At 50.4% G+C, this 27,824-nt stretch overlaps 1 protein-coding gene across 7 annotated transcripts in view; it reads right to left on the reverse strand.

Annotated features, from left to right (window-relative positions):
* Positions 1-27,824, reverse strand: part of EPHB2 (EPH receptor B2) — a 206,997-nt gene that overhangs the window by 6,527 nt on the left and 172,646 nt on the right. For 3 of the 7 annotated variants that reach the window (XM_031011808.3, XM_055355154.2, XM_055355285.2), the window contains exons 6-12: positions 26,705-26,829; positions 16,125-16,287; positions 13,566-13,674; positions 12,696-12,763; positions 2,715-2,837; positions 1,867-2,114; positions 657-872 (exon numbers count right to left, since the gene is read on the reverse strand). In XM_031011808.3, the coding sequence (XP_030867668.1) occupies positions 657-872; positions 1,867-2,114; positions 2,715-2,837; positions 12,696-12,763; positions 13,566-13,674; positions 16,125-16,287; positions 26,705-26,829 (1,052 nt within the window). The remainder of the gene's footprint in view (positions 1-656; positions 873-1,866; positions 2,115-2,714; positions 2,838-12,695; positions 12,764-13,565; positions 13,675-16,124; positions 16,288-26,704; positions 26,830-27,824) is intronic. The other 4 variants (XM_031011809.3, XM_055355207.2, XM_063701892.1 and 1 more) reach the window with 3 other exon arrangements.

A 27,824-nucleotide genomic window follows, 5' to 3' on the forward strand; every position in this document is an offset into this window, starting at 1 on the left:
GAAACCTCCTTCTCATCCTCAAGTCCCTCCAAAAGCCTTTCTGAGCTCCCAAAGAATTGTCAGCTGCCCTCAATCCCACAGCTGTGCCTTATGTCTCCCCATCAAGGAGGCATGTCTCACATGGCACAGTACTCAAGTGACTTGCCTACTTGCACCCATCTCTGGGCTCTTTGTCCTTTCAGTTTAAAACCTTCAACAACCCTTGCTGCTTTCAGGAGAGTCCTGAACCTGAGCATTCCAGGAGCTCCAAGGTCCAGCCCTGTCTACCTCTCCAGCATGACTGCTCACTACCACTGCCCCTACAGCCTGTATTCCTGTCACAGGACTTTGCCATGAGAACATGGCATCTGACAAACGTTTCCGGGCCCTTCCGCTGTCAGCTCAGATATCAACCTCTCTAGCAAGCCTTCCTCTGCCTCCAAGGCTGGCTGTCCTGGCTTACAGCCCTGTCACTCCACATGGCTCTGCACATTTGTTCCCCACCAGTGTGGGAATTGTAAGAGGGCAGGAGCTGTGGTTCCTGTCTCCCTGTCTCCAGGGCCCAGGACAATGCTTGGCCCAATTGGGCTTTAGTGAAAGTGTCTTGCAGGGAGAGATGGACACTCATGTCCTCTTCTCTGGCTCTGTGACTCCGGTGTTCCCTGCCTCCATCTTACCAGGGCACTGGTGTAGGTGGGGTCTGAGGTATCGTCCTCTAGAAAGCGTGAGAGCCCAAAGTCCGACACCTTGCAGACCAGGTTGCTGTTGACGAGGATGTTGCGGGCAGCCAGGTCACGGTGAACATAGTTCATGTCTGCCAGGTACTTCATGCCGGCTGCGATGCCCCGAAGCATGCCCACCAGCTGGATGACTGTGAACTGCCCATCGTTTTGCTTTGGGAGAAGTGGGGAAAACACAGAGTAAACAGAAGAGCAGGCATCAGAGCTCTGCATCATCCTCATAATGGGAAACCAGAGCAGGGCCTGCCAGCCTGGCTCTGGGCTCCCCTGGGGAAGGACTCAGATGCTTCGGGACCTCAGAGAGGCCCGTCAGAGGCCAACTTCAGGGTGGTGGTAAGAACACAGGCTTTGAAGCAGACATGCTTGGTTTGACTCTGGCTTTATTCCTTCTTGGCTGTGCAACCTTGGACATGTGACCTAATATCTCTGAGTCTCAGTTTCCTCATCTGTGTGTTAAATGGGCCTAAATCACACCCATCTCCCAGGGCTATTCTGGGTTATACAAGAAGGTGTATGGAAGGTGCCTGGCACATGTTAGGTGCTTCACAAATATTTACTGAATGGCAGCTGGTCCACTGGCCTGCTTCTGATATCCAGTCTGGTGCTTTGTCTGGTTGGTTGTCTTGGTCTCCTGGGAGGCCTATACACTTTCCTCTGTTGGCCTTGTGCTCTGAACTCCTCCCACCAGCCTATAGAGCTTTGGAGAACTCCAAAATCTGGTGAAAACCTGGATGAGAGGTCAAGACACTTGGTTCCAGTCCAGGCCTCATCTTGACCCTCTGGGTGACTCTGGGCAAATCCTACCTCTCTTTGAGCCCGTTTTCTCCTGTGCATAATGAGAAGGCTGGCTAAGAGCAGGAATGGAAACAGATTTCAGATGTGTGCCAACTCTGATCAGCTGACTGTGGCTTCCTGGGGAACCATACTGAGAAGAATTCTGGGACTGCCTCTGGGCTTAGTGGATGAGAGTGCTGGGATTGATTAGCAGTGCCTGCCATGGATAAGGGAATGGAAAGTGACAGCCTGCAAGCCATTCCTGACCTAGAGCTTTTCCAAGACCCCTTCAGGCTCTGACAGTATGAAGCTATGTCCATTGTTCCTTTTCCTGCCCCATTCATGGGCCCCTGGCCCTCTTGCCTTCCCCTACCCGGAGAAAGGAGTCCAGGGAGCCATTCTCCATGAACTCGGTGATGATCATCACAGGTGTGCTCTTGGTCACGACACCCTCCAGGTGGATGACGTTGGGATGGTCGAACTGGCCCATGATGGAGGCTTCGCTCAGGAAGTCCCGGCGCTGCTTCTCCGTGTAGCCCGACTTGAGCGTCTTGATGGCCACAAAGATCTCTCTCTTGCCTGGCAGCTTCAGGTGGCCACTGCAGACCTCACCAAACTCCCCTGAGACAGAAACACCAAGACAGACAGGATGTCACTTGCCAGGTGGAAGGGCCACCTTCCTGTTCCCTGTCACGTCCACTCACGGGGCCTGAAGGTACATTTTCTTCTCAATGGCCCACTCATCCTTGCAGACACAGAACCCCTTCAAGAATGTCAGGGGTCCAGAAAAGTCCCAGTCACCTCTGGGAGAGGACAGTAAATTCCTCATGGTTGTTCTCTGGTTGTCCCTGGCTGGGCATGGGGGTGAGGGTGCAGGGGAACCTGGGAGATGGGGAAAGGCACTGGGATACATGGGGGGAGGAAGGAAAAGCACTGGACCAGGAGTCCAGAGAACTGGGCTCCAGACCCAGCTCAATCTCTGACTCACTGTGCATGTCCCTTCCCAGCCCTGTGCCTCAGTTTCCTCTTTTGTCAGTGAGGTGGTTTTACTGGATGACCTTTGAGGGCCCTTCTTTCATGGTCATTCTGAACCTTCAGGCCTTGGGGGGTCCTTTGAGGCGCCTGTCCCACATCCTACCTTCTGCCCCAAGGGTATACATTGGGGTGGTCTCGCCAGCCATGGCTAAGGTCATAGTACATGTGAGAGTACCAGCCACCTACCTGCTCCGATCACCTGCTCAATTTTGACACAGGAGATGTCAATTTCCTTGGCAAACTCCCGCACTGCCTCGTTGGGGTCCTCGTAGGTGAAAGGATCGATGTAGATCTTCATGCCTGGGGTCACTGGGGGACAAGACCAGGCTCTGTCATATGGACTGACTCAAGATGCACACAAAAAGGAAAAGCGGGAGCCAGTCCCTCCATGGAGGGAAATCCACTCCCATGTGGCCCCCATAAGAACTGGGCAACTCCCTGCAGGTCACTTGACCTCTCTGGGTCTTACTGAGCAGATGGGCGTGAACCGAGTAGGAGGTGAGGGGAACAGAGACCAGCAGGGGTGGCAGATAGGTCTTAGCTCTTGTTCCAACTCTCACTGATCAACAGTGGTTTTCTGGAGCAGCTGAGACTGGCAGGACTGATAAGCAATGTCTGGTATGGGCATGGGCACAGATGGATAAACGGATCGATAGGTGATACAGAATCAAGGGGTGCAACGTAAAAGAAGAGGGGGGCAAAAAGGAAGGGAGCGAATTGGAACTAAAATACAGAAACAGCAGGCAATAGACCGTGTTGTCTTTGGGGTTCTGCTAAGGAGAGCTCCTCCTTGTCTCTCCAGGCCTAATTCAAGCCTCCTCTTCCCCCAGGGTCCCTTTCTAGCTGCCCAGCCCTCCCAAATGGGCCCCCAGAGCCTTGAGGGGTCGCCCCACTCACCAGGGACTGAGTGTCCACAGCTGCTGGGCCACCTCCCAGGTCCCCCTCTAGCCAAGTCTTAACCCCTTCTGGATCCCTGATTTTCTGGTAATCAGCATGAAGCTAGACATGGGGCATTTGATTCCTGATCTGATGCATATTTTAGTTTTATTATTATTATTATTTTTTGTTCTCCCTCTCTTCTGTCCCACACTTATTTTTTTATGCACTAAGAGAAGAAGGTAACCTGGATGTCAAAGACCCAATTCTGAACAGCCAGCACTGAGTCGGCAAAATGCTTTGAAAGAAGGGAAAGATGACCCATCCATCTTCCGCCTCCCAGATAGGCAGCTGGTCTTCCAACATCCAGACCTCCCGGTCCTCCCTGAGCCCAGGCTTTACTCTGGCTCTTCCACCATCCTGCTCACATTCTCCTGCCACTCCGGGAGCTGCAACTTTGGAGGTAGAAGTTCTAGGAGTTGGCAGTTGAAATCCTTGGGTCACCATAAGGCTTGGCTGGTTGGTGCGTGAGGCCATCAACCCTGCTCAGCTGTGTGACCTTGGACATATGAGTTGACCACTCTTGGCCTCTATTTTAGACATTCCAGGAATCTAGGCATTAGAGCATGTAATATAGGGGTTGGCGAATTGGCTTATAGCCTATTTTGTAAATAAAGTATTATTGGAACACAACCATGCTCATTCCTTTGCCTGTGGCTGTTATTAAGCTATGACAGCAGAGTTGGGTAGTTACAAGAGAGACCCATAAGGCCTAAAATATTTACTATCTGTTCCCTTACAGAAAAATTTGTCAACCGCTGCTCTAACACATTAGCTTTATTTGGGATTATTTGTGTGGGTATTTGTTTAACCCTTGAGGTCAGGGTTTCTTAATTTGGGTCTGTGAGCTACTTAGCAGTCCTAAGTATGAGCAGTAGGAGATCTGGTAACCTCCTGAGATGGGATGCATTTATTATGATTGTCCTTTTCTATTCAAAAAGTAATTCATGCTGCTTCTAAAGTCCAAAAGTTATGGAAATAAATATTGTCAAAAATAAAAGTTCTCAAAAAATCCAACCTTGAGTATAGACCTCTGGATTTTTTTTAATTAATTTTTTTTTTTTTTTTTTGAGACAGGGTCTTGCTCTGTCACCCAGGCTGGAGTGCAGTGGCACAATCTCAGCTCACTGCAACCTCCGCCTCCGGGGTTCAAGTGATTCTCCCACCTTAACCTCCCAAGTAGTTGGGATTACAGCCATGTGCCACAACACTCAGCTTATTTTTTGTATTTTTAATAGAGTTTTAATAGGTTTTGCCATGTTGGCCAGGCTGGTCTCTAACTCCTGACCTCAAATGATCCACCTGCCTCGGCCTCCCGAAGTGCTGGGATTACAGGCATGAGCCACCGCGCCTGGCCTGACCTCTGGACTTTTAATAATTTTATACATGTATACGTTTTTCTGGCCATAGGCTCCAAAACTTTCAGCAGAGTCTCCCAGGAGTCTGAGGCCCCCAAAGAGGTAAAGAACCACCATCCAAGACTGTGAGTGCCTGGGAGGAGGAAATGGACACATGTTTTTTTTCTGATTTCTCCCTCCCCTGGCACATGCATAAAGCTCTGCACACAGCAGACACTCAATGTCTATAGGGCTGAGCAGAATCCAAATGACACAGACAGAATCATAACAGCAGCTGTCACTTACTGAGCCCTTTGTGCCCAACACCATGCCAGGCTCTTTATATGCCTTCGCTCCTCCACTCAAAAACTCTTAGAGGAAAGGACCATTATTCCCATTTCACACATAAGGAAACTGTGGCTCTGAGAAGCTAAGTCATCTGGCCAAGGCCACACAGCTAGCAAATGGCACAGCCAGGATTTGAAGCCAGGTCTGTCAGACTTGAGCCTGGGGCCAGTACTCCTAATCACCATGTTCACTGCCTCCTGGATGAAATACAACCAGAATCTGGTCCATGCTGCCTGCTGGAGGATTCCGCCATGATCACCTCTTTCCCCATCAGCCTTCTCAGAGCCAGGGCATCGGCTTCCTGGGGATGCTCTCTTGCTTGCTCAGACTCAATGCATGCCCTGTGGTTCTTGACAACTGGCTTTCAGCCTCCCTCCCAACATGACTCAGGGAGGCCCTTTCTGATGGGGATAGAGGACAGGAATGGGTTGACTCAGGGAGGTAAGGGGAAGCACAGCAGCTCAAACCCTCCTTGGTCACCTCCACTGCCAAGCAACTGGATGCCATCGTCATGCTGTGGCCAGCAACACTGGTCAAGAGGGCCTCTGCTGCTTGCAGGACAAAGCTGCATGCCCCTGCCTGGCATTCCCAGCTCTCCGTGGATTGGCCTTACTTCCAGCTCCCTGCTCCCTAGATGCCTGCTCACAGGACTTATTGACCCAGGGGTTTCAGACACACTTCATTATTTCCTGCCTCCATGCTTTTGTTCATGTTGTGCTCTCTACCTGGAACACTCTCTCTTTCTTTTTGTGACCAGATCAAATGCCATCCCCTCTGTGAAGACTGCCTGGATTGCTCCAGGGGAGACCTGTACCCTCTCCTCAGGCTCCCACAGTCCTGAGTCCACACCCACTCTTATGATCTTGATGTCTGTGTGGCTTTTCTACCTTGTACCGGGGTTCCCAGAGACTCACGCCCACAGCCCCCTGACACTCCTTTCTGGAACACTCTGCTGCCCGTGAGGGCTTAGTTTACCCTTTTCCCCAGGAAGACCGAGGCTGTGTCTGTCTTGTTCATGCTGAATCCCAGGGCCTGGCACACAGTGGGTGCCCAATAAGTAAAAGTGCTTATTGAACACATAATAGCATTACTACGTGTCTTGAATGTCTTTGAGAATTTGATGAAAATTATGAATCTGCTCCTTGGAAAAGTATTCCTGTGTGTGTATGCTCCCATATTTCACATACAATTTTGGGGTATTGGAAGCTCTAGGGGTCTTTAGACCCAAAGCTATAAGCCCTTGCTTTAGAATGTTGGCTCTGGAGTACTTATGTGAAGGTGGTATACAGTAGATGCTTAGTAAACACTTATTGAATATACATTCAGCGTAGATTTACTGGGTGCCAGGCCTTCTTCTAGGCACTTTATAGTTTTTAATCCAATTAATCCTCCTAACAACCCTACCAGGTAAGTGCCATTATTAGGCTGATACCTTATGAAACTGTCAATATTTAACTGTTTCTGACCTACAAAAATAGCAATTTCATTTGGTACAATCACATGTGATGCCTGCTTTTCAGATGAGGAAATTGGCATAAGAAAGGTTAAATGAGTTGGACACTGTGGCTCAAGCCCATAATCCCAGCCCTTTGGGAGGCTGAGGCAGGAGGATTGCCTGAACCCAGAAGTTCGAGACCAGCCTGGGTAACATGGCAGAAACCCATCTCTACAAAAAATAAATAAGTTAGCCAGGCATGGCAGTGCAGGCTTGTGATCCCAGCTACCTGGGAGGCTGAGGCAGGAGGATTGCTTGAGTCCAGGAGGTAGAGGCTGCAGTGAGCCGTGTTTGTGCTACTGCACTCCAGTGTGGTGACAAAGTGAGACCCTGTTACACACACACACACACACACTCACACACACACACACGAAGTTAAATGACATCAACACAGCTAATAAATGGCAGAAGTGGGGTTTGAACCCAGGCCGGCTACAGAGTCTCCACTTGTAACCCTCAGGCTGCCAATTTCTCCCAGGTGCTTCCCCAGTCTGTCTCTTGGAATAGAAGGTGAGTGAGTGCCTGGTGGCCAGAGCCTCCAACAAGCCTGGCTCTCAGAAGGGGCACTTGCTGAACCGAGGTCGGGTGAGGACCTCTGCAGGCAAAGGCTACAGAAAATCCGGGGCTGTTGTTTGGATGATTTACGGGTGTCAGCCACTGGCTGTTGCTCTGCCCTCAAATGCGAAATTCACAATGAGGGAAGACGAACCAGTGTACAGAGTTCTGGGTCTGAATTCTGGCACTGCTGCTAATTCTGGTCACAAATCAGCTGCTTTGTGAGTTTGAAGCCAGGATCAACCACTGTGTTGATCCAGCTGTGTGCCCTTGGGCAAGTTACTTAACCTCTGTGTCTCACTTTTTTCACCTACCGGATGGGTATAATAAACAATACCTACCTCCTAAGGGGGTTGCAAGATTAAATGAGAGTATCTTTTTAAAGAGCTCAGTACAGTAGTTGGCAAAAGGAAAGTGCTGAATAATTGTAAACTGTTGCAAAGAAGAGCTGGCTATTATTAAATATTATTCCAAAGCACTTTAACGTCCCTTAATTCATTTAATCCTCACAATTCCGTGACAAAAGTATCATTCTTGCTACTTCCCATATAAAGATGTCAAGGCTCAGAGAGGTTTGATGGCTTCCCCGAGGTCACCCAGCTGGCCAGTGGCAGAATAGGGATGAAAACCAGGTCAGTCCCTCTGGCTCCATATCCAGGCATCACAGACCTTGGTACTCACTCAGCACCTGCTGAATGATGGAAACCATGGGGCCGTGTGGGTGATTACAGGCCAGTCACATGGCTCTCTGGGCCTCAGCTTCCTCCTCTGTCCTGACCACGCAGGGTGGCTGGGTGGATATGGGATCACAGGGCTGGCAGTACTTTGAACAGAACAAAGTTCTGCTTGGATCTAACATTAGAGCTTAGGATGCAGGGAGGGGGATCTTAGGCCTTAAAATGTGCTGATCTAGGAACAAACCCTGGGGTCTCTCTTAAAAATAGACCTCACCTGTTTCCTTATTACTGACTCACACACCACATAGCAATGCTCCCCAGTGGCTCCAGGCGACGGAGCATGGGAGCCTATCCCATTCCAGCTCAGCAGAATGGAGCCAGCACAGGATGCCAGCTCTTCAGCCAGACAGCTGGAGTTCATACCCCTGCTCCATCCCTGAGCAGCTGTGCAACCTCTGTGCCTCGGTTTCCCCATATTCAACGTGAGAAATTACAAAGATCAAATGAATAAATACATGTAAAGCATTGAAACAATTCTTGGCACACAGAATGCATGCAGTACGTCTAGCCACATCTATGATCATGATTTCATTACTTGGGGCAATAAGAGGGGATGACATAATTTATAATCTTTCTTTTTCTTTTTTTTTGTTTGAGGAGTCTTGCTCTGTTCCTCAGGCTGGAGAGCAGTGACGTGATCTCGGCTCACTGCAACCTTCACCTCCCAGGTTCAAGCAATTCTCCTGCCTCAGCCTCCTGAGTAGTTGGGACTATAGGCACCCGCCACCATGCCCTGCTAATTTTTGTATTTTTAATAGAGATGGGTTTCAGCATGTTGACCACACTGGTCTCAAACTCTTGACTTCAGGTGATCCACCCACCTCGGCCTCCCAAAGTGCTGGGATTACAGGCGTGAGCCATTGCACCTGGCCAAAGATATCTTAGAGTCCTAGCCCCTAGTACCTCTGTGTAACCTTATTTGGATATATAATCTTTTTTTTTTTTTTTTGAGACAGGGTCTTGCTCTGTCACCCAGGCTGGGGTGCAGTGGTGCAATCTTGGTGCACTGCAACCTCCGCCTCCTGGGTTCAAGTGATTCTCCTGCCTCAGCCTCCTGAGTAGCTGGGATTACAGGCGTGCGCCACCACACCCAGCTAATTTTTGTATTTTTAGTAGAGACGGGGTTTTACCATGTTGGCCAGGCTGGTCTTGAATTCCTGACCTCAGGTAATCCACCCGCCTTGGCCTCCCAAAGTGCTGGGATTACAGGCGTGAGCCACCGCACCCGGCCTTATTTTTCATTTTTCTTGGGACAGGGTCTCACTCTGTCACCCAGGCTGGAGTGCAGTGGTGAGACCATGGTTCACTGCAGCCTTGACCTCCTGGGCTTGAATGATCCTCTCACCTCAGCCTCCTGAGTAGCTTGGGACTACAGGTGTGTGCCACCATGCCTGGCTAATTTTTACATTTTTTGTAGATATGGGGTTTTGCTATGTTGCCCAGGCTGGTCTCGAACTCCTGGACTCAAGTGATCCTCCCACCTCAGCCTCCCAAAGTGCTGGGAATACAGGCATGAACCATGGCACCTGGCCTATGACCTTTATTTTTAATGTACAGGTGACTTTTATTTCTCTGTAGTTAAATGTGTCCATCTTTTTCTTAGGAGTTATCTATTGCTTTCATGTTTAGAAGGTCCTTTTCTATTTCTGTATTGGTTAATAGTTGCCTAAATTATCTTCTGGAAATTTTAATGGCTTAACTAGTTTTACATACATGTCCCAAACTATTTTTTTTTTTTTTGAGATGGAGTTTCACTCTTGTTGCCTAGGCTGGAGTGCAATGGCATGATCTCAGCTCACTGCAACCTTCACCTCCTGGGTTCAAGGGATTCTCCTGCCTCAGCCTCTGAAGTAGCTGGGATTACAGGCACACACCACCACGCCAGGCTAATTTTCTATTTTTAGTAGAGATGGGGTTTCACCATGTTGGTAGGGCTGGTCTTGAACTCCCGACCTCAGGTGATCCGCCCATCTTGGCCCCCCAAAGTGCTAAGATTATAGGGGTGAGCCACTGTGCCTGGCCCCAAACTATTTTTTTTTTTTGAGATGGCATTTTGTACTTGCTGCCCAGGCTGGAGTGCAATGGCACAATCTCGGCTCACCACAATCTCTGCCTCCCGGGTTCAATCAGTCCTCCTGCCTCAGCCTCCCGAGTGGCTGGGATTACAGGCATGCACCACCACGCCTGGCTAATTTTGTATTTTCAGTAGAGACGGGGTTTCTCTGTGTTGGTCAGGCTGGTCTTAAACTCCCGACCTTGGCCTCCTAAAGTGTTGGGAGCCAAGCTCTCCAACGCCTGGCCTGGTGGCCAGGCGTGAGCGACCGTGCCTGGTCAGCCCCAAACTATTTTTAAGCCCAGGAACTTTTACTTCAAATCATGTCTTACCCAGAGGCTTCGTACCTGGAGCTCCTAGACTCTGCTCATTCTTATGTACCCACATGCAATCCTGCAGCAAATCTAGTGGCTCTGCTTTTGAAATATGTCAGAATCCAACCACTTCCCACTACCTTCTCCGTGCCACTCGGTCTGGCCGCCATCATGTCTTCCCTGGATTCTTCCAACAGCCACCCCACTGGTCTCCTTGCATCAGCCCCTTTGGTCCATTCTCCAGACAGCAGCCAGAGAAGTCCCGCCAAGGCCGTAACTTGGAGCATGTCATCCCTCTGCTCAGAACCTTCCAGCAGCTCCCCATTTCACTCAGGGAAAAGCCAAGGCTTTGCTGAGCCTGATGAGAATCTGCACGTTGGACTCCCTCAAAGCTTCCATTTCTCTCTTTGCTCTGCTCCAGTCACACTGGCCTCTGCTGTTCCCGAAACCTGCCAGGAAGCTCCAGCCTCAAGATCTTTGCATTGGCTCTTCCCTCTTCCTGGAATGCTTTTCCCTCAGATACCTCTGAGCAGCTCACTCTCCCAGCTCCTCTGTATCTTTGTGCAAGTCAAACCCTGTCAGTGAGGCCAACCCAAGCTGTCGTATTTAAAAACGCCACCCTGATCCCCACAACTCTCGGTCCATTACTGTTCCACTTTGTCTTTTTCCTATAGCACTTTCATCTTCAAATATACCATACGCTTCTGCATTTATGACATGTATTTTTCTTTTCTTTCTTTTCTTCTTTTTTTTTTTGTTTTTTTTTTTGAGACTGGGTCTTGCTCTGTCACCCAGGCTGGACTGCAGTGGTGCGATCTGGGCTCACTGCAACCTCCGCCTCCTGGGCTTAAGCTATTCTCCCACCTCAACCTCCCAAGTAGCTGGAACTACAGACATACATGACCACACCCAGCTAATTTTTGTACTTTTTTTGGTAGAGACAGGCTTTCATCATGTTTCCCAGGCTGGTCTTGAACTTCTGTGTTCAAGCGATCCACCTGCCTTGGCATCCCAAAGTGGTGGGATTACAGGCGTGAGCCACTGTGCCTGGCCTTATATGTTTATTTATTTATTTTTTTATTTTGAGACAGAGTCTTGCTCTGTCACCCAGGCTGGAGTGCAGTGGCATGATCTCTGCTCACTGCAACCTCTGCCTCCCGGGTTCAAGCAATTTACCTGCCTCAGCCTCCTGAGTAGCTGGGATTACAGGCACACACCACCGTGCCTGGCTAAATTTTGTATTTTTAGTAGAGACAGCATTTCTCCATGTTGGCAAGGCTGGTCTCAACTCCTGGCCTCAAGTGATCTGCCTGCCTCAGCCTCCCAAAGTGCTGGGATTACAGGCGTGAGCTACTGTGCCTGGCCTTATGACCAGGTGCTGGGATCCCCAGCACCTAGAACAGTGCCTGGCATATGTGGTAGGCCCACGACAGTTGTGTGACAAGGGCAGGGATATGATGATGGGCCTCTGTACCCAGAGGCAGCCACCTGAGGAACCTCAGGGCATCGCACTGAGTACAGTTTGAGAATGAATGTTGGACCCATTTAGAACTCCTTTTTGCTGAGTGAGCTGAAGTAAGGACTAAGGTTCTTGCTCTCCCCCGACTCCCTGATTACTGGTTCTGCCCAGGTCAAGTGGAGAGAGGAATCTATGATCTACTTTTCTCTCTGGCCCTTCAGGAGGGGACATCTCTGTGTGTGTGGCACATACATCCCCAGCCCTGGCCTGATATAGGATGGGACGGTGGGAGAAATGAGGGCACTGGGTAAGGGGAAGAGGCCACCAGAGGAGTCACTGGGGAAGAACAGGGGTCTGGAGCCACAGAGTGAGAGGAAGAGAAGGAAGAAGGGACTCCTGCTGCTTTTCTCACCTCTTGGGCCAGAGCCCAGAGTCCTCATCATCTTATTTATTCAATTTGATTCATTTATTTATTCTGCAAATATGTCTAGTGCCTACTATGTGCTGGGCACCAGGCTGGTGCTGGGGAGACATGGTAAATATCAGACACAATTCCAGGTCTCCAGCGGCCCCCACTATCACGGTGGTGAGATAAGAAACAGCCACCTCAATGCAGCCTGCGAGCACAGATGCAGCCCCTAAACCCAGGATGGGGTGGGGTCAGGGAAGGCTGCTTGGAGGAGTCTGTGTATGGTGAGGCCTGAGGGATGAGTAAGAGCTACATGGGTAAAGGGAAAGGGGGAGAGCGCTTGAGGCAGAGGGAACCGCACTTGCAAAGGCCTAGAGGTGAGAGTGAGCTTAGTGCAACCAGGCAACCACTTGACATTGTCTGCCTGCAGCATGGCAGAAGGAGGTCAAAGATGGCTTAAGAGGTCACTGGGGAACCGACAGTGAAGGGCCCAAGGGTTCCAGCCCGCTTGGGTGTGTACATACTGTGGCCACTGGTGTAGTGTTGCAGCTTGTCCGTGTACTCCGAGTCAGCACGTTCAAACCCCCGTCTTCTGGAACAAGAGCAAAGGGCTGGAGCCACCTGAAGGCGCCCAGGGAGCTGGGAGCCACAGTAGGTGATAGGGAGAGGGTGGGCAGGCCCTAGAAGCCACACCCCTGCCAGAGGGCTCCCTGCCTGCCCCTTTTGGCCCCACTTGTCCCTTCCCACTCCTCCCACCTCAAGTCCAGGTTCACATCTTCCCCAGTTCCCCCTCCAGCCAAGCCCCCTTCAAAAAGTAAAGTCATCTTCCAGCCACGGCTTCTGTCCACCTGAACTTATGGTTCAGTCTATTCTGAAATGGGGAACTCTTTAAAGAAGAAGAGAATCTTTCTTTGCATTATACCCAGCAGGAGTCAAGGAACTGGCCCCACCCTCTTGCCTTTGCTTGTACCGTCCTAGCCACTTGGGAGGTCCCTCCCCCCTCCTCCTCCTAAGTCCTCCCCGTCTTTCCAGCACCTCAGCCAGGGGGCCTGAACTCATGCAGAAAGCAGGACAATCTGTATACCCCTTCCACCACCCACTAAACTCCTAGCATCCTGCAATCTTTCTTGCCCACTGCATTAGTGTCTTAATGTGCCACCTCTTTCAATAGTGGGCTTGTCAGGGGCGATGCCTATCCCAAAGGGATGGATTGCACATGGTGGCCGCTTAGGTAGTGGGAGGCCACTTGAAGCCTTCCACTTCCTACCCACATCTCTCCCTGCAATTGTGAGAATGCCTCCTCGGTTCACCAGCACTGTAGAGGGATGACTGAATAGAGAGAGAGAAGCCATCTGGGACAGCCAGGCCTGGCCAAGCCTGGAGACCCCACCCACCTGTTACACACGATGGCGATGACAACCACAGCAATGAGGAAGACCAGGCCAGCGGCCGAGGAGCCGATGATGAGTGGCAACTTCTCCTGGATGCTTGTCTGGTACTCGGCTGGGGAGAAAGCATGGTAGGGCATTCTCAGCCTGGCTGTGGGAGTCGTAATACCCTTGTCCCCTATCCCCTGCCATGCTGCTGGGTCTCCTGGGATCCCTAGGCTCTGTTCCTGCCCCTGACAGAGCACCTGTTACCTGCCCATGCAGAAAAGGGGCTGTCACTGTCTCACAAGTAACCCTGGACAAGTCCATGAACTGCTCCGATCCTCAACTTCTCATCCATAAAATGGGCATAATTCCTACATCTTAATGTTGATGTGAAAATCAACAATAATAACAGCTGACACACACACAGGCAGTTAAAAGCACAGACTCTGGAGCCAGACTCTCTGGGTTTGACTCCCGATGGTGCCACTTACTATCTGTGTGATAGTAAGGCAAAGTGACTTAGTAAGGCAAACTGACTGTGTGATAAGGCAAAGTGACTGTGTGATAAGGCAAAGTGACTTACCTCTTTGTGCCTCAGTTGCCTTATCTGTAAAATGGGGAGAATAATATTTCCCATCTCAGGATTGTTGGGTAAAGCACTTAGAACAACATCTGGCACCTAAGCAAGCATTCAATCAATATTAACTATTCTTGTCCCTGAGTGTTTTATGTGTCACTCACTGTGCTAAGTATGTTACGTATCTCGGAACAGTCCTATGATTACCCCATTTGACAGATGAGGAAACTGGGCTTAGTGAGGTCATGATGTGCCTGAGGTCACAAAGAAAGTAGCACCCCAGCCAGGCATTTGAACCCAGGTCTGCTTGATCCAAGGGTGGGAGTTGAATTGGAAGAATGCAGAAGATACACTTGGCATTAGCCTGGCTCTTGGAAACCACCACTCAATGCCATTAACACTATCATTGATTTACATTTTATTATTTTTACTTCTTTTTTTTTTTTTTTTGGAGTGGGAGTTTCACTCTTGTCACTAGGCTGGAGTGAAATGGCATGATCTCGGCTCACTGCAACCTCTGCTTCCCGGGTTCAAGCGATTCTCCTGTCTCAGTCTCCCCAGTAGCTGTGACTACAGGTGCCTGCCATCACGCCCGGCTGATTTTGTAGTTTTAGTAGAGATGAGGTTTCACCATGTTGGCCAGGCTGGTCTCAAACTCCTGACCTCAGGTGATCCACCCGCCTTGGCCTCCCATAGTGCTGGGATTACAGGTGTGAGCCACCGCGCCTAGCTATTTTTACTTCTCATCTGTCTCACTGACCAGAACAGGAACTTGCTGAGATCAGGGACGCGCTCTGGGACCTTAGTGCCCACACTTGTCCTGGTAAGTGGCAAGGCCTCAGCCACATTTGTTGAATTAATAAAAGGATGTTGGGACAGTCTCCCAGTTCCCAGTCAATGACACTCACCCAACATGGAAAAAGGCTTAGCAAGGTGAAAAAAGCTGCCACGAGGAACAGAAAGATTACAGAGGAGGTGAGTGCTGGAAGAGATGGTAGAGCCATAGGGAGGATTTTTGTGATAAGGCAAGAATTTAGGAGTCCAGGAGCCTCTGAAATGTTCAACCAGGCAAAGGCCAAGGCACGCCTAGTGGTTAGAGCAGATACTAAGAGAGGATGCTGGAATCTGGTCAGATAGAGCCGCCCTGGAGTTTGACTGGCTGGTAAAAGGGATTCCAGACACACAGCAATGACAAACTATGACTTATCTACCATCTGGTGAGTGCTGATATGCTTGGGACTTAGTGCCAACCCTGTGCTAGGTCTCTTATTCTTACACTAGTTTGATAATGATAGTGATAATGAGATCATTGTTATCACCCCCATTTATAAATGAGAAAGCTGAGGGTTGGAGAGGTAAGGTGACTTGTTCAGGCACATACAGTTAGGGCTAAATCAGAAATGGAATCCTCATTTCTTTGGCTTCAGAGCCCACATTCTTTAAACCGTGCTGCTTCTAAAGATTATTAGAGCAGGAATGGTGCTTAGAGACCATGTAGTTCCAGAATGGGAAACGTAGCACACAGGTTACGATCTCCCATTCCCTTGCCTGGAGCAGACAGTACTAATCTATCCCAGAACTTTTTCCTGCTGAACTCGGATGCAGCCCTTCAGAATCCTTCTCGGTCCGGTTGTAAGTCACTGGAGTTGTGTATGGATAAAATATGCTTACTCTCTCAGATTGAATGTGATGCTTTCATTTTATAGATGAGAAAAAATTGGACAAAGGAATGCATGACTTGCTCAGAGTGGCTCTGGAAGTTAGGGCTAAGCTCCCTAGAGTCCTGGGAAAGGAATTGGCCTGGCTGACACAACGGGAACAGAAACAGGGCTTTTATATATGGTTGTGCACAAAGGTTCGAAATTAGGAGGGAGGGAGGGCTGACATCTAGAAGGGAGTGCCTTTTCTAATCTGCACAAACATGCTTCATGGGAATGGTGACCCTTGAGTTTGTTCTGTTTGTGGAGTCTGTGCTCTCCTCTTGCCCGCTGGACTCTGCTCACCTTCTGTCATGGTCTGGAAGTACATCTTGCCGCTGTAGCGCCCGTAGCCTGCCACGGTGCGTGCCCGCACCTGGAAGACATAGATGGCGCCGGCTTTGAGGCCCTGCACGGTGACCGTGTTGGTGGGGCTTTTTATGGCTGTGGCGTTGTACTCACTGAGCTCCTGCCGAGGAACAGAGAAGAAAATTAGTGAGGTTGTGGCTCATAGTGGGCCCAGAGCCCACTGCCTGCTCCTGCCACATTGGGGGCAGGTCTGGCCATTGGATAAACATCTATGGTTCCCAATTCTTCATCCCCTCCCTTTAATAGAATTATGCCTTTTGCCATGTTACTTTTCAACACTGCCCACAAAAGTAGGCAGAGTATATGTCTCTGTCTTATGGATGTTGAATTTGTCCACATGACTTGTGTTGGCCACTGGAACATTCTAGTGGACATGATGCAAGCAGAGGCTTTACAGATCCCTGCCAATTTGTCTTGGCCTCTTGTGCTTCTGCCATGAGAGGAACTTGCACTGGGTAACCACTGGCTCCAGCATGAGAAACAGGAGGAGACCATGACCCAACTCTTAGGATGAAACAGGGCCACCCCTATTGACCCACAGACATAAAACCATGGCCAAGAAAAATAGCCACTTGTTGGAAGGTGTTGGATTTTTGGGATTGTTTGTTTTGCAGTGTTATCTCAGGAAAAGCTGACTAATACACATGTATTGAGTGGTTCCTATGTGCAGACCCTGAGGACTATACTGTGAGTTCTTGGAGACCGAAGGGAGAAGGCCCACCTCATTCACTTCTGCATCCCCTTCCCTGCCCTATGCCTTGATGAGTTAAGTGTAAGAGCCCTTGTTCAGCCTCAGCACACTTGGGTGAGTCAAGAACTAAGGTCCAGATGGGAAAATGATGCTCAGGGTCACTATCAGTTCAGGGTTGCTTTGAGATTCAAAACCAGGCTGGATACGGTGGCTCACACCTGTAATCCCAGAACTCTGGGAGACCAGGGTGGGAGGATCACTTGAGCCCAGTAGTTTGAGACCAGTCTGGGCAACATACCAAGATCCTTTCTCTAAAAAAAAAAAAAAAAAAATTAGCTGGGCATAGAGATACATGCTTGTGGTCCCAGCTACTTGGGAGGCTGAGGTTAAAGGATCACTTGAGCTTGGGAGGTCAAGGCCACAGTAAGCCATGATTGTGCCACTGCACTCTAGCCTGGGCAACAGAGCAAAACCTTATCTAAAAAAATACAACCAAAAAAAAAAAAAAAAAGAAACCAGACTCTTGCATGGAGCCACCTCTATCTAATGTCCATGCCTTTGGGTACCCCAAACCTAGTGTCTTCTCCTTTGAGAGATGAAGAACACCAATTCTGGCTTCCTGAATGCTACCCAGGGTGATCCAAGGAGTCTAGGACAAGACAAAGATCCAGCTGCTGCAGTGGGAGTGGAGATGTGGTTGGATCAGATACAGATGATGCTCGTTTAGGCATCTGTCAGCCACCCGGCAAAACTTCCCCAAATATCCTCTTTGCACTAGGCTGGGACTGGGGTTCTACAGGGAGCTAAGGCACAGGCCCTGGCCTTGGAGAGCTCAGTCCGGAAAAGCAAGCATGTGAGGATCCCAACCCTTTGAAGATCATGAAGCTCCTGAGACAATTTTTTTTTTGATGAAAATCTGTGATTGCTTATCCAGAAAAACACACACCTAGTTGTACATGCCAGTCACATACACATCACAGAGTGCACGGAGCCCTTGAAAACCTTCCCAAAACGATGAAGATTCAGTGCGTGCAACGTTATTACAGGCTTTATAGCATGGAGGTTAAGATCACAAGCTGGAGCCAGACTTCTTGGGTTCAAATCCTGGCTCTACTATATATGACCTCTGTGACCTTGGGCAAGTTCCTTAACTTCTCTGTGTCTTCATCTGTAAAAGGGGGATAGTAACAGTAGCTACCTCAGAGTTTGTTCAGATAATAAAATGAATCAATAGGTATAACAGGCTCACACTGATAGGGTAAGCACATACCGAGGGGCATGCGACCTGGTCTGGGACGGGGGCTGCATTAGTCCCTTCTCATGCTGCTATACACACATACCCAAGACTAGGTAATTTATAAAGGAAAGAGGTTAAATTGACCCACAGTTCCTCATGCCTGGGGAGGCCTCAGGAAACTTACAACCATGGCAGAAGAAGAAGCAAACACATACTTCTTCACATGGTGGCAGGAGAGAGAAGTGCCGAGCAAAGGGGGAAAAGCCCCTTATAAAACCATCAGATCTTGTGCAAACTCACTCACTATCATGAGAAAAGCATGGGGGTAACCACCCCTGTGATTCAATTACCTCCTACTAGGTGCCTCTCACAACAGGTGGGGATTATGGGAACTTCAATTCAAGATGAGATTTGGGCGGGGACACAGCCAAACCATATCAGGGGCTACCAGGTGAAGTCAGGAAAGCTCCCTCGTGAGTGGGGGTCACTGGAATGGGATCTCAAAGAACAAACAGGAACCACCCAGACAAAGATGTGCATGCCTGGCAGAAGGGGCAGCAGGTTCAGAGGAAAGGAGATGAGAAAAAGCTTGGGATGTAGGGGATATGAAGGGGGCTGACTTGAAGATGTGTCTCTACCACCCCCATAACAGGGGGAGGCAGGGATAGCTGGGTGGGGCAGCAGCAGAGAGGAAGTCTCTTTTGCCAAGCCAGATCATCTGCCTCCTCCTCCAGGAAGCCTCCTTGACATCCCAGCCAGATGCACCTCTTCCTTCTCAGTCCCAGAGCACTTGCTGTGGGTGCCACAGGAGGGGGTTTCTGCTATGCCCCCTCAACTTCCGGCTGAGGCTCCTCTCGCCCCCTTGACTGTAAGCCCACGAGGGAGGGCTTGTGTTTGTTCCCCTGTACCAAGCCTGGGGTCCCTCACACAAAGTCCTTTTCCAGTGCCCACAGGGTGAAGGCTGACTCCTTAGCCTGGCATTCCAGACCCTTCATGACACCATTTTGCAGTCTCTCCTGCGACATCCCTAATGTTTCCTAGGTTCCTGCCATCCCTAACTCTTTCCCCCTTCCTTGGTAGAGCTGCCAGATTTAGCAAACACAAATATAGGATGCTGCTCAGTCAAATTTAAATTTCAGATGAACAACAAATACGTTTTGGTATAAGTACGCCCCGTGCAATATTTGGGACATATTTGTACTAAAACATTTATTTTTAAAAAATTCAAATGTAATCATGTGTCTTCTATTTTATCTAGCAACTCTGCCTTCCATGGACACTCTTGAGTTTTTGCAAGCACTGTTGCCCCTGTCTGAAATACCCTTTCCTCACTTGTCTTGCAGTGTCCTACTCATCGTTCAAGACTCAGCGCAAGTACCACCTCTGCTGGGGAGGCTTCCCAGATGTCCCAGCCAGGAGTTGCAGGTCCAAATTGTCTCCTCTCCCACCTATTGTCCTAATATACCTGTCCATCTTCTTTAAGGATGTGGATTTCCTGAGGCCAGGGACCATGTCTTGCTCATCTCTGGATACCCCCAGGTTTGCCACACAGTAAGTGTTCACTAATTATTGACATAATGAATGAACATTAAACTGGTATTCAAAAATCTACAAAACCTGGGATGCAGTACCAGACATGGACACTAAGTGCCACTGTACAACATGGGCTCTGCTCAGACTTGAAAACAGGTTAGATTCTGTAAACTGGGTGGGTGCAGATGTTGGAGGTTTTAAGCCCCTGATTATGTGAGGGAGATGGGAGGCGGCTGCTGGTTCCATAGGTGCCTCATGAGAGTGAGGAACCAACCTGAGCAGCTCCCTTCATTAAAGCTGGGCAAGGGATTGGAAGCTGTTTCATTTTTCATTTTTGTCTCTCTCTCTGTCTGTCTATATTTTTGAGACAGGGTGTTGCTCTGTGACCCAGGCTGGAGTGCAGTGGCGCGATTATGGCCCATCGCAGCCTTGACCTCCCAGACACAAGCGATCCTCCCACCTCAGCCTCCCTAGTAGCTAGGACTACAGGCACATACCATCACACCTGGCTAATTTTTGTATTTTTGGTAGAGACAGGGTTTCATCATGTTACCCAGGCTGGTCTGGAGCTCCTGGGCTCAAATGATCCACCCGTCTCAGCTTCCCAAAGTGCTGGGATTACAGGCATGAGTCACTGTACCCAGCTGGAAGCTGCTTCATATCCTTGTTTTTTCACTTGATTGCACTGTGACCTTGGGAAAGACCCTTCACTTCCCTGAGCCCCTGTTTTCTATTCCAAATAAATGGAACAATAAATGCCAAGCTCTCAGGGCTGTTGTGAAGATAAAATTTGATCAGGTAGTGCCTGGCACATTGGAGATGCCCTAGAGATGCCAATTCCCTTCGGTCTTTCCTCTCCCTGGGGTACCTTTATCTGAATAGTGATTAAGCACCAAGGGACGATGGGAAGAGATTCAGTATGAAATCCACTAGTCCTTAGTCTGAGCACTTACCTGGTAGCTTAGGGCCAGTGAGGCATTGGGTGCATGTCTTAAGCCTTCCAGGCCTTGGTTTTCTCATCTCTAAAGTGGGTTAATGCAAGTAGGTACCATAAAAGGTGGTTTTGGAGATTTAAAAGGAAAATACAGGTAAAGCTTTTTAGCACAGTCTCTAGCACATAAAAAGACTTGATAAATGTTGGCTCCCACCATCACTGTTATCATCAAAACCATTATAGAGGCCAGGTGCAGTGGCTCATGCCTGTAATCCCAGCACTTTGTGAGGCCGAGGGCTGGATCACCTGAGGTCAGGAGTTCGAGACCAGCCTGACCAACATGGTGAAACCCCATCTCTACTAAAAATACAAAAAATTAGCCGAGCGTGGTGGCACATGCCTGTAATCCCAGCTACTTGGGAGACTGAGGCTGGAGAATCACTTGAACCCGGGAGACGGAGGTTGCAGTGAGCTTGCGTCATGACACTCCAGCCTGGGCAACAAGAGCAAAACTCTGTTGTCACAAAAAAAAACACACACAAAAAACCCCAAAAAACAAACAAACAAAAAAACCATTATAGAGTAAGCCCTTTCCCATGTTCATTAAATGGATGGATGAATGCAAAAGTGAATGAATGAGTGGACAAACCTCTCCAGGTAGATCCTACTCCAGGTACTGGGCAACAAGCTGAATATGGCCTGAACTTTCATAGTTTCACCCCCCATCCTCCAACCTTTGCTCCTTCTGCCTGGAATGTCCTTCCTCTTCACTTTCTGTTAAATAAATTCTAAAATTGATGTGGGCTACCAGGGGCCATCGACCACAGGTGGCCTCATGAATGGCTCTTCTCCTTGAGTTCTTGGGGGACCAGTGGGATCCTGAACCTGTGTGCTTTGGGGTAGCTGCCAAAGGAGGCCACCTCCCCTGGGGCATTGGAACTGACGGAAGCAGCCAGGCCTGGGTCTGCACAAGGCCACCACCATTCATCAGTGGCCTCCAGAAGCCATCTAGCAACGCAGTTGTCAGCTCTGGACTCCAGGCTGGCTGGGAAATCCCAGTGGGGCTTGGGGAAGGCCAAACGGAGGGCCCGCTCCTAGAGAGCCCTTTCTGAAGAAGGAAAGGAGTGGGAAAGAGGTGGAGGTGGGGGCCGCACAGGCCTGCAGGGCTCAGTATCTGACTTCCCTTCCTAGGAAGATTGGAGCATTCAGGAAAGAATCTAATAGCAGACACAAGGAGGATTCCTGTGTTAGGTAACAGCCGGCTGTGGACTTGCTGGAATAAATCCTACCACCTGCAGCCTAGCTGTCCCTTCCTGGTGGTGGTGGCTGGCATATCACAGACTTGTCTGAGAGGTCAGGGAGAGACATGACTCTTGGTTCTGCTCCTACCCCTCTGCCAGCACCTCCTCTAATATTTTCATCAACTCCGCTTTCTTCCCCTCCTTAAACCCTGGCATTCTCCAGGATCCTATCTTCTGGTTCTTCCTCTGCACACTCTCCTGGCTGCTGTTCTCTATCCTCCTTGAACCCCAACCCCTTTGCTCCAGTAAGCACCACACCTACAAATCACAAACCTGCATCTGCCCCAGGAAAAGGCACCTCCATCTCCTAGGAGTCACCCTTCACATTTCCCGGGTCCTCCGGGCTTTAAAATATAGACTTTGCTGGCCGGGCGTGGTGGCTCACCCCTGTAATCCCAGCACTTTGGGTGGCTGAGGTGGGCGGATCACCTGAGGTCAGAAGTTTGAGACCAGCCTGATCAACATGGAGAAACCCCGTCTCTACTTAAAATACAAAATTAGCCGGGCATGGTGGTGCATGCCTGTAATTCCAGCTACTTGGAAGGCTGAGGCAGGAGAATCGCTTGAATCCGGGAGGCAGAGGTTGTGGTGAGCCGAGATTGCGCCACTCCACTCCAGCCTGGGCAACAAGTGCGAAACTCTGTCTCAAAAAAAAAAAAAAAAAAAGACTCTGCTGGCATTTGCCATCTCCACTGCCAACTCCCCCAGCCCATGCTACCTACCATCATTTCTCACTTAGCGTCCCCTGGGAGCCCTGTACAGGCGCTCCCTGTGTCTCCATGTCTCCCTGGAATGCATTCTCCACACAGCAAGCTACAGGGATCTTTAAAGGAATCTGAGTCAGATTGCATAATTCCAGAGTGATCCGATCATACTTTAAATCGAATCCAGACTCCCAAGGCTGGAAGGCCCTTGACAATTAGCCCAGCCTCCCTCCCAACCTCCTCCCCTGATGCTCCCGCTTCTGCTTCTGCCACACTTGCCTTGTCTGTTTCCTGAACGCAGCCCACACATCCCTGCCCTAGGGCCTTTGTACCTGCGATTCCTGATGCCTAGAACAACTGTGTTCCCACCTGCGCGTTTGTCTGGTGAACTCCTAGCATCTTTCAAGACTCAGCTTAAGTGTCACTGAATGAAGGCTTTCCCTCACTCATGCCAGGACTGTGGGCCCCTATTGGTGCCCTCCTGGGACCTTTGCTGACCCTCCTGTGGCTAGTGTCAAACCTTGTCTCATGGCTCTCAGTGTCTGACTCTTTTTCCCTGGACTGTGAAGTCCCTGAGGCCTCCGAGCCACCTGGTCACCCTCAGGATTCCTGGTACCCACCTTAGTGCCTGACCCAAAGCTGGTGAGAGTGAAAGTTGAGTGAACCAGTGTCCATCTCCCCACTGGCAGATGCCAAGCTGTCCCTCTCTGTAACCCAGCCCTGGGGGAGGGACTGAAAGAAGTAGGGCCACGTCTCATCACAGGTGTACCTCAGGCCGTCACACCTTCAGCCTCTTACCACCTGACCCCCCTCACCATTTATGCCTAATGTTCTCCATGGCAGGGACTGGTCCTGTCTACCTCTTAAAGGTCATCCCAGAAGCATCCCTGGGGAAAAAAATCTGGGAGGCAGGAGAGCCAAGTAAAGAGGGAGACCATAGGTGCAAATCCTTGCTGGATCCTCTTGGGCAAGTTATGGAACTTCTCTGTGCCTCAGTTTCCCCTTCCATCCAATGGGGTGAAGAACCATGTGGTGAGGATAAATGAGATGCTAGAGGTGACGTGCTTAGCACATAGCAAGTGCTCATGAAATGTGAGCAGATGGTAACCTTGGCTGCTGCAGATCCTGCAGGTCCTGCCACCCCCAGCAGCAGCCTGGGGATGCTCGGGCAGCGGCGGAAAGTAGGGCAGAGTTGCCTCCCGGTTCACACCTCCAGCAGCCTCCCCAGGCCTGCCCGCTGTGGTAGGAAATGGGTCGCAGGCAGGACCTGCCCTGGGATTCCTCATTTCCGCTGCCCGTCTTTGGGGACTAACACTTTCAGTTTCATTTAATCACAAAGCTTCTTAATTAGTTTTTTTTTTTTTTTTTTGCCTTTTTGGGTTCTGAGTTGCTAAGCTATTCCTGCTGCGGGGAGCAGAGATGCTGGCTCCTGCAGAGCCTGGGAGCGGCTGGTTTGGTGACCCAGGACTCCGGCTCCTTCGAGGCCCTCCAGGGCCCACTGAGGGGTGGGGCTGCTTCCCTCACACCACCCACAGCTCAGGCCCTCGTGTGTCCACTTCCTGAGTCATCCAACAAACAGCTCTTGAGTACCTACTGTGTGCCAGGCGCTGGAGACACAGCAGAGATCATGGCAAGATCTTCACCCTCAAGGAACTCACTATCTAGCTCAATGTAGAGGTAGTAAATACCTAATTACTCAATAACACTTAAAAATGATAACTGTGATAAATGCTATGCAGAAGGGCAAGACACAAGGAGAAGATGAAATGGGGTGCTGGATGGCATCTGGGCAGTGATGGAGGGCTTCTCTGAGGAGGTGATGTTAGGCTGAGATCTGGAAGGTTGAGTCAGACCTGGCTAGGTGGAGAATGTAGGGATAGGAGCAGTTTAGACAGAAGGAATTCATCCATTTATCTACCCATCCATATCCAGCCACCCATTGGTTCCCTCTTTTTTTTTTTTTTTTTTTTTTTGAGACAGCATCTCACTCTGTCACCCAGGCTGGAGTGCAGTGGTGCGATCTTGGCTCACTGCAACCTCCGTCTCCTGGGTTCAAGTGATTCTCCTGCCTCAGCTTCCTGAGTAGCTGGAATTACAGGTGTGCACCACCACGCCGGGCTAATTTTGTATTTTCAGTAGAGATGGGGTTTCACCATGTTGGTCAGGCCCGTGATCCACCCACCTCGGCCTCCCAAAGTGCTGGGATTACAGGCGTGCGCCACCATGCCCAGATCATTTTTGAATTTTTAGTAGAGATGGGGTTTTGCTATGTTGGCCAGGCTGGTCTCGAACTCCTGACCTCAGGTGATCTGCCCGTCTCAGCCTCCCAAAGTGCTGGGATTACAGGCGTGAGCCACCGTGCCCAGCCAGTTCCCTTTTTCATTCACAGGCTCCATCACTCATGTCTCTCATTCATTCACACAATTCATTCCTTCAGTGTCCATGGCCCCCTGTGGGAGACACAGGCACCCTCCGCCCACATGCGGTGCTCTAAGAGAGGGGCAGAGTCCATGTTCACTTGTGGCAGAGGTGACATTTGGGAGGGACCCTGAAGATTCCAACAGGCAGAGATGAGGGGAGGATGAGGGAAAAGGGTGGGCAGTGAGGTGGGTGGGTGGGGGGATGGCAGGCATGAAGTCCCAGGAGGTGTTTGGGGGCCAGGGCACAAGGGAAGGGATTCATTCACTTGTTCATTCAACTGATATTGATCAAGTGTCTCCTTGGTGCCAGGCCTGGGTGCCGGGGAGAAGGTGGTGAATGGAGACGTAGCCCCTGACCTCTTGGAATGCACTGCCTAGGGGACGGGATGAACACGCACGCAAGCAATGGTAAGACGGCCGTCAAAGGCTGGGTAAGTGTTTGAAAGGCCCTGGAGACCGGCCTGGTTAGCCGATCCAGCAGTTAACAGAGTGCAAAGGCTGGGCTGGGCCCTAGAAAGTCGGGCTTCAGCAGGACTGGCTGCAATTGACTGCACTCTTCCTCTCAGCCTTCAGGGAGAGCCCTTCTATCCATCTGCAGTTCCCCGTGGGCTTGCCCTCAACGAAAGGCCTCCCTGTCAGCCATTGACACCTAGTCTGAATGGAAGCCCTGCGATGCCTTTCCCAGGGGCCCTTGCAGCCTCTGTGGCTGTTTGTTGCCTCCTGGAGCAGGTAAGAGAAGTGATCATTCAAAGGAGAGGCTTCCTGGGGCCTCTGATGTCCAGCCATGTGGGTGGGCAATTGTGCTGTCTACCTCCTGGCCCCTGTACTGTGCAGACCTCACATCCACCTGGCCTCCCATTCTGTCACCATTGCCCACTGTGCAGCAGGCAGGGCAGAGGAGGAAGGCCAGGGACACACATGGCCTCTGCTGAGGGCCAGGTCCCATTCTGGGTGCTGTGCTGCCTTTTCTCCATAACCTGCATAGCTCCCCGCAAGGGGTCTCACCCACACTTGACACAGGTGGAAACTGAGGTTCAGAGGGAGAAAGATGCCTGCCCAAGGTCACATAGCTGGTGAAGGACGGAGCTGGGATTTGAACCTACGGCTTCTCACTCCTAGTCCAGTGATCCTTCTACCATCCCAGGGGCTTCCACCTTGGGTCCCCAAAGGGAGTAATTAAGGTCTGATTTAAAAGCTCAAAGTGAAATCACCTCTCCCCATGCAAAGGGCATGCAGGCGAGTGAAAGTGGGTGTTTTAGCAGGACTCAGAGCAGGGCGGGCGGAAGCTCTCTTGAGCTGTTTCAAATCTCTGTCGAAGAAGAGGTGAGTGACTGATTATCACTTCCTAAGTGCAGCTTTTTGGAAACCCAGTTTTTCACAACATCAAGCCACTGAGGTCAAGATGAAAGGGTCGTGGTAGGGAAAGGGATGTGACTGTTGCATTTCACTGAGATTGCTGGGTGTATCCTCCAGACCAGAAAAGTGAGATCCAGAGAGGTCAAGGCACCTGCCTGAGGTCTCACAGTGGGAAGGAGTGGAGCTGGATTGGGAGCCAGGCAGCCTGACTCCAAGGCCAGTGCTCTTTCTGCTGCACCAGTGCGTCTCATCTTGCGGTGGGGCAGAACTCCCAGGCCTCAGCCTGGGAGAGGGGCCCTCAGGGAGGTGGGTGATGGGGACAGCACCCAGCCAATAGGTACCTTCTCATAGTACTGCAGCTCATAGTCCAGGATCACGCCATTGGGCTGGTCCGGCTGGGACCACGACAGGGTAATGCTGTCCACGGTGCGGCTCACCTGATGCATGATGGACACTGCCGACGGAGCTGGAAGAGAGGCCAGAGGTCAGGGATCAGGGAGGCATGAGAAGGTGCAGCTTCTGGCCCACCCTCAGAGGTACTCGGACAGGTGGGGAACTGTGGGATCAGAGAGGGAAGGGCATCTGGCTGAGGCCACACAGCCAGTCTCGGGGAGCCGACAGGGGGCAGAGGGGCTCACGCAGGGCTATGGGTGCTGCTGCTGAGCTCTCATGGGGCACCTTCAGGTCAGACACTGACGACTTCACCAGCCCTGGGGAAGCTCAGGCCACATCAAGTTGAGAGACAGTAGAGATAGAAATGGTTAATTGTATGTCACGTGAATTTCATCTCAGTAAAATCAATCAGTTATTTCCGCCTCCCATTCCTCCCACCAGTGCTGTGAGTGCTCTCACAGAGGTGGTTAGATGAAGAGACAAGCAGTCAGGGGGGCTGTGTGCAGTGCTAGAAGGATGCTTAGAAATACCTTAGTACATGGCTGGGTGCAGCGGCTTACGCCTGTAATCCCAGCACTTTGGGAGGCTGAGGTGGGCAGATCACCTGAGGTCAGGAGTTCAAGACCAGCCTTGCCAACATGGTGAAACCTCATCTCTACTAAAAATACAAAATTAGCCAGGCATGGTGGTGCATGCTTGTAATCCCAGCTACTCAGGAGGCTGAGGCAGGAGAATCACTTCAGCGTGGGAGGCAGAGGTTTCTGTGAGCCGAGATCATGCCATTGCACTCCAGCCTGGGCAACAAGAGTGAAACTCTGTCGCAAAGACGGGGGAGAAGAAATACCTTAGTACAATTCCCTCATTTGATTTTATGATTGTTATTTTTTGAGACTCTGTTGCCCAGGCTGGAGTGCAGTGGCATGAACACAGCTCATTGTAGCCTCAACTTCCTGGGCTCAAGTGACCCTCCCACCTCAGCCTCCCAGGTAGCTGGGACCACAGGTGTGCGCCACCATGCCCGGCTAATTTTTTCTTTTTTTTTGAGATGGAGTCTCGCTCTGCCACCCT

This window comes from Gorilla gorilla, chromosome 1 (genome assembly GCF_029281585.2).
Source record: "Gorilla gorilla gorilla isolate KB3781 chromosome 1, NHGRI_mGorGor1-v2.1_pri, whole genome shotgun sequence".
NCBI classification, from domain to species: Eukaryota; Metazoa; Chordata; class Mammalia; order Primates; family Hominidae; genus Gorilla; species Gorilla gorilla.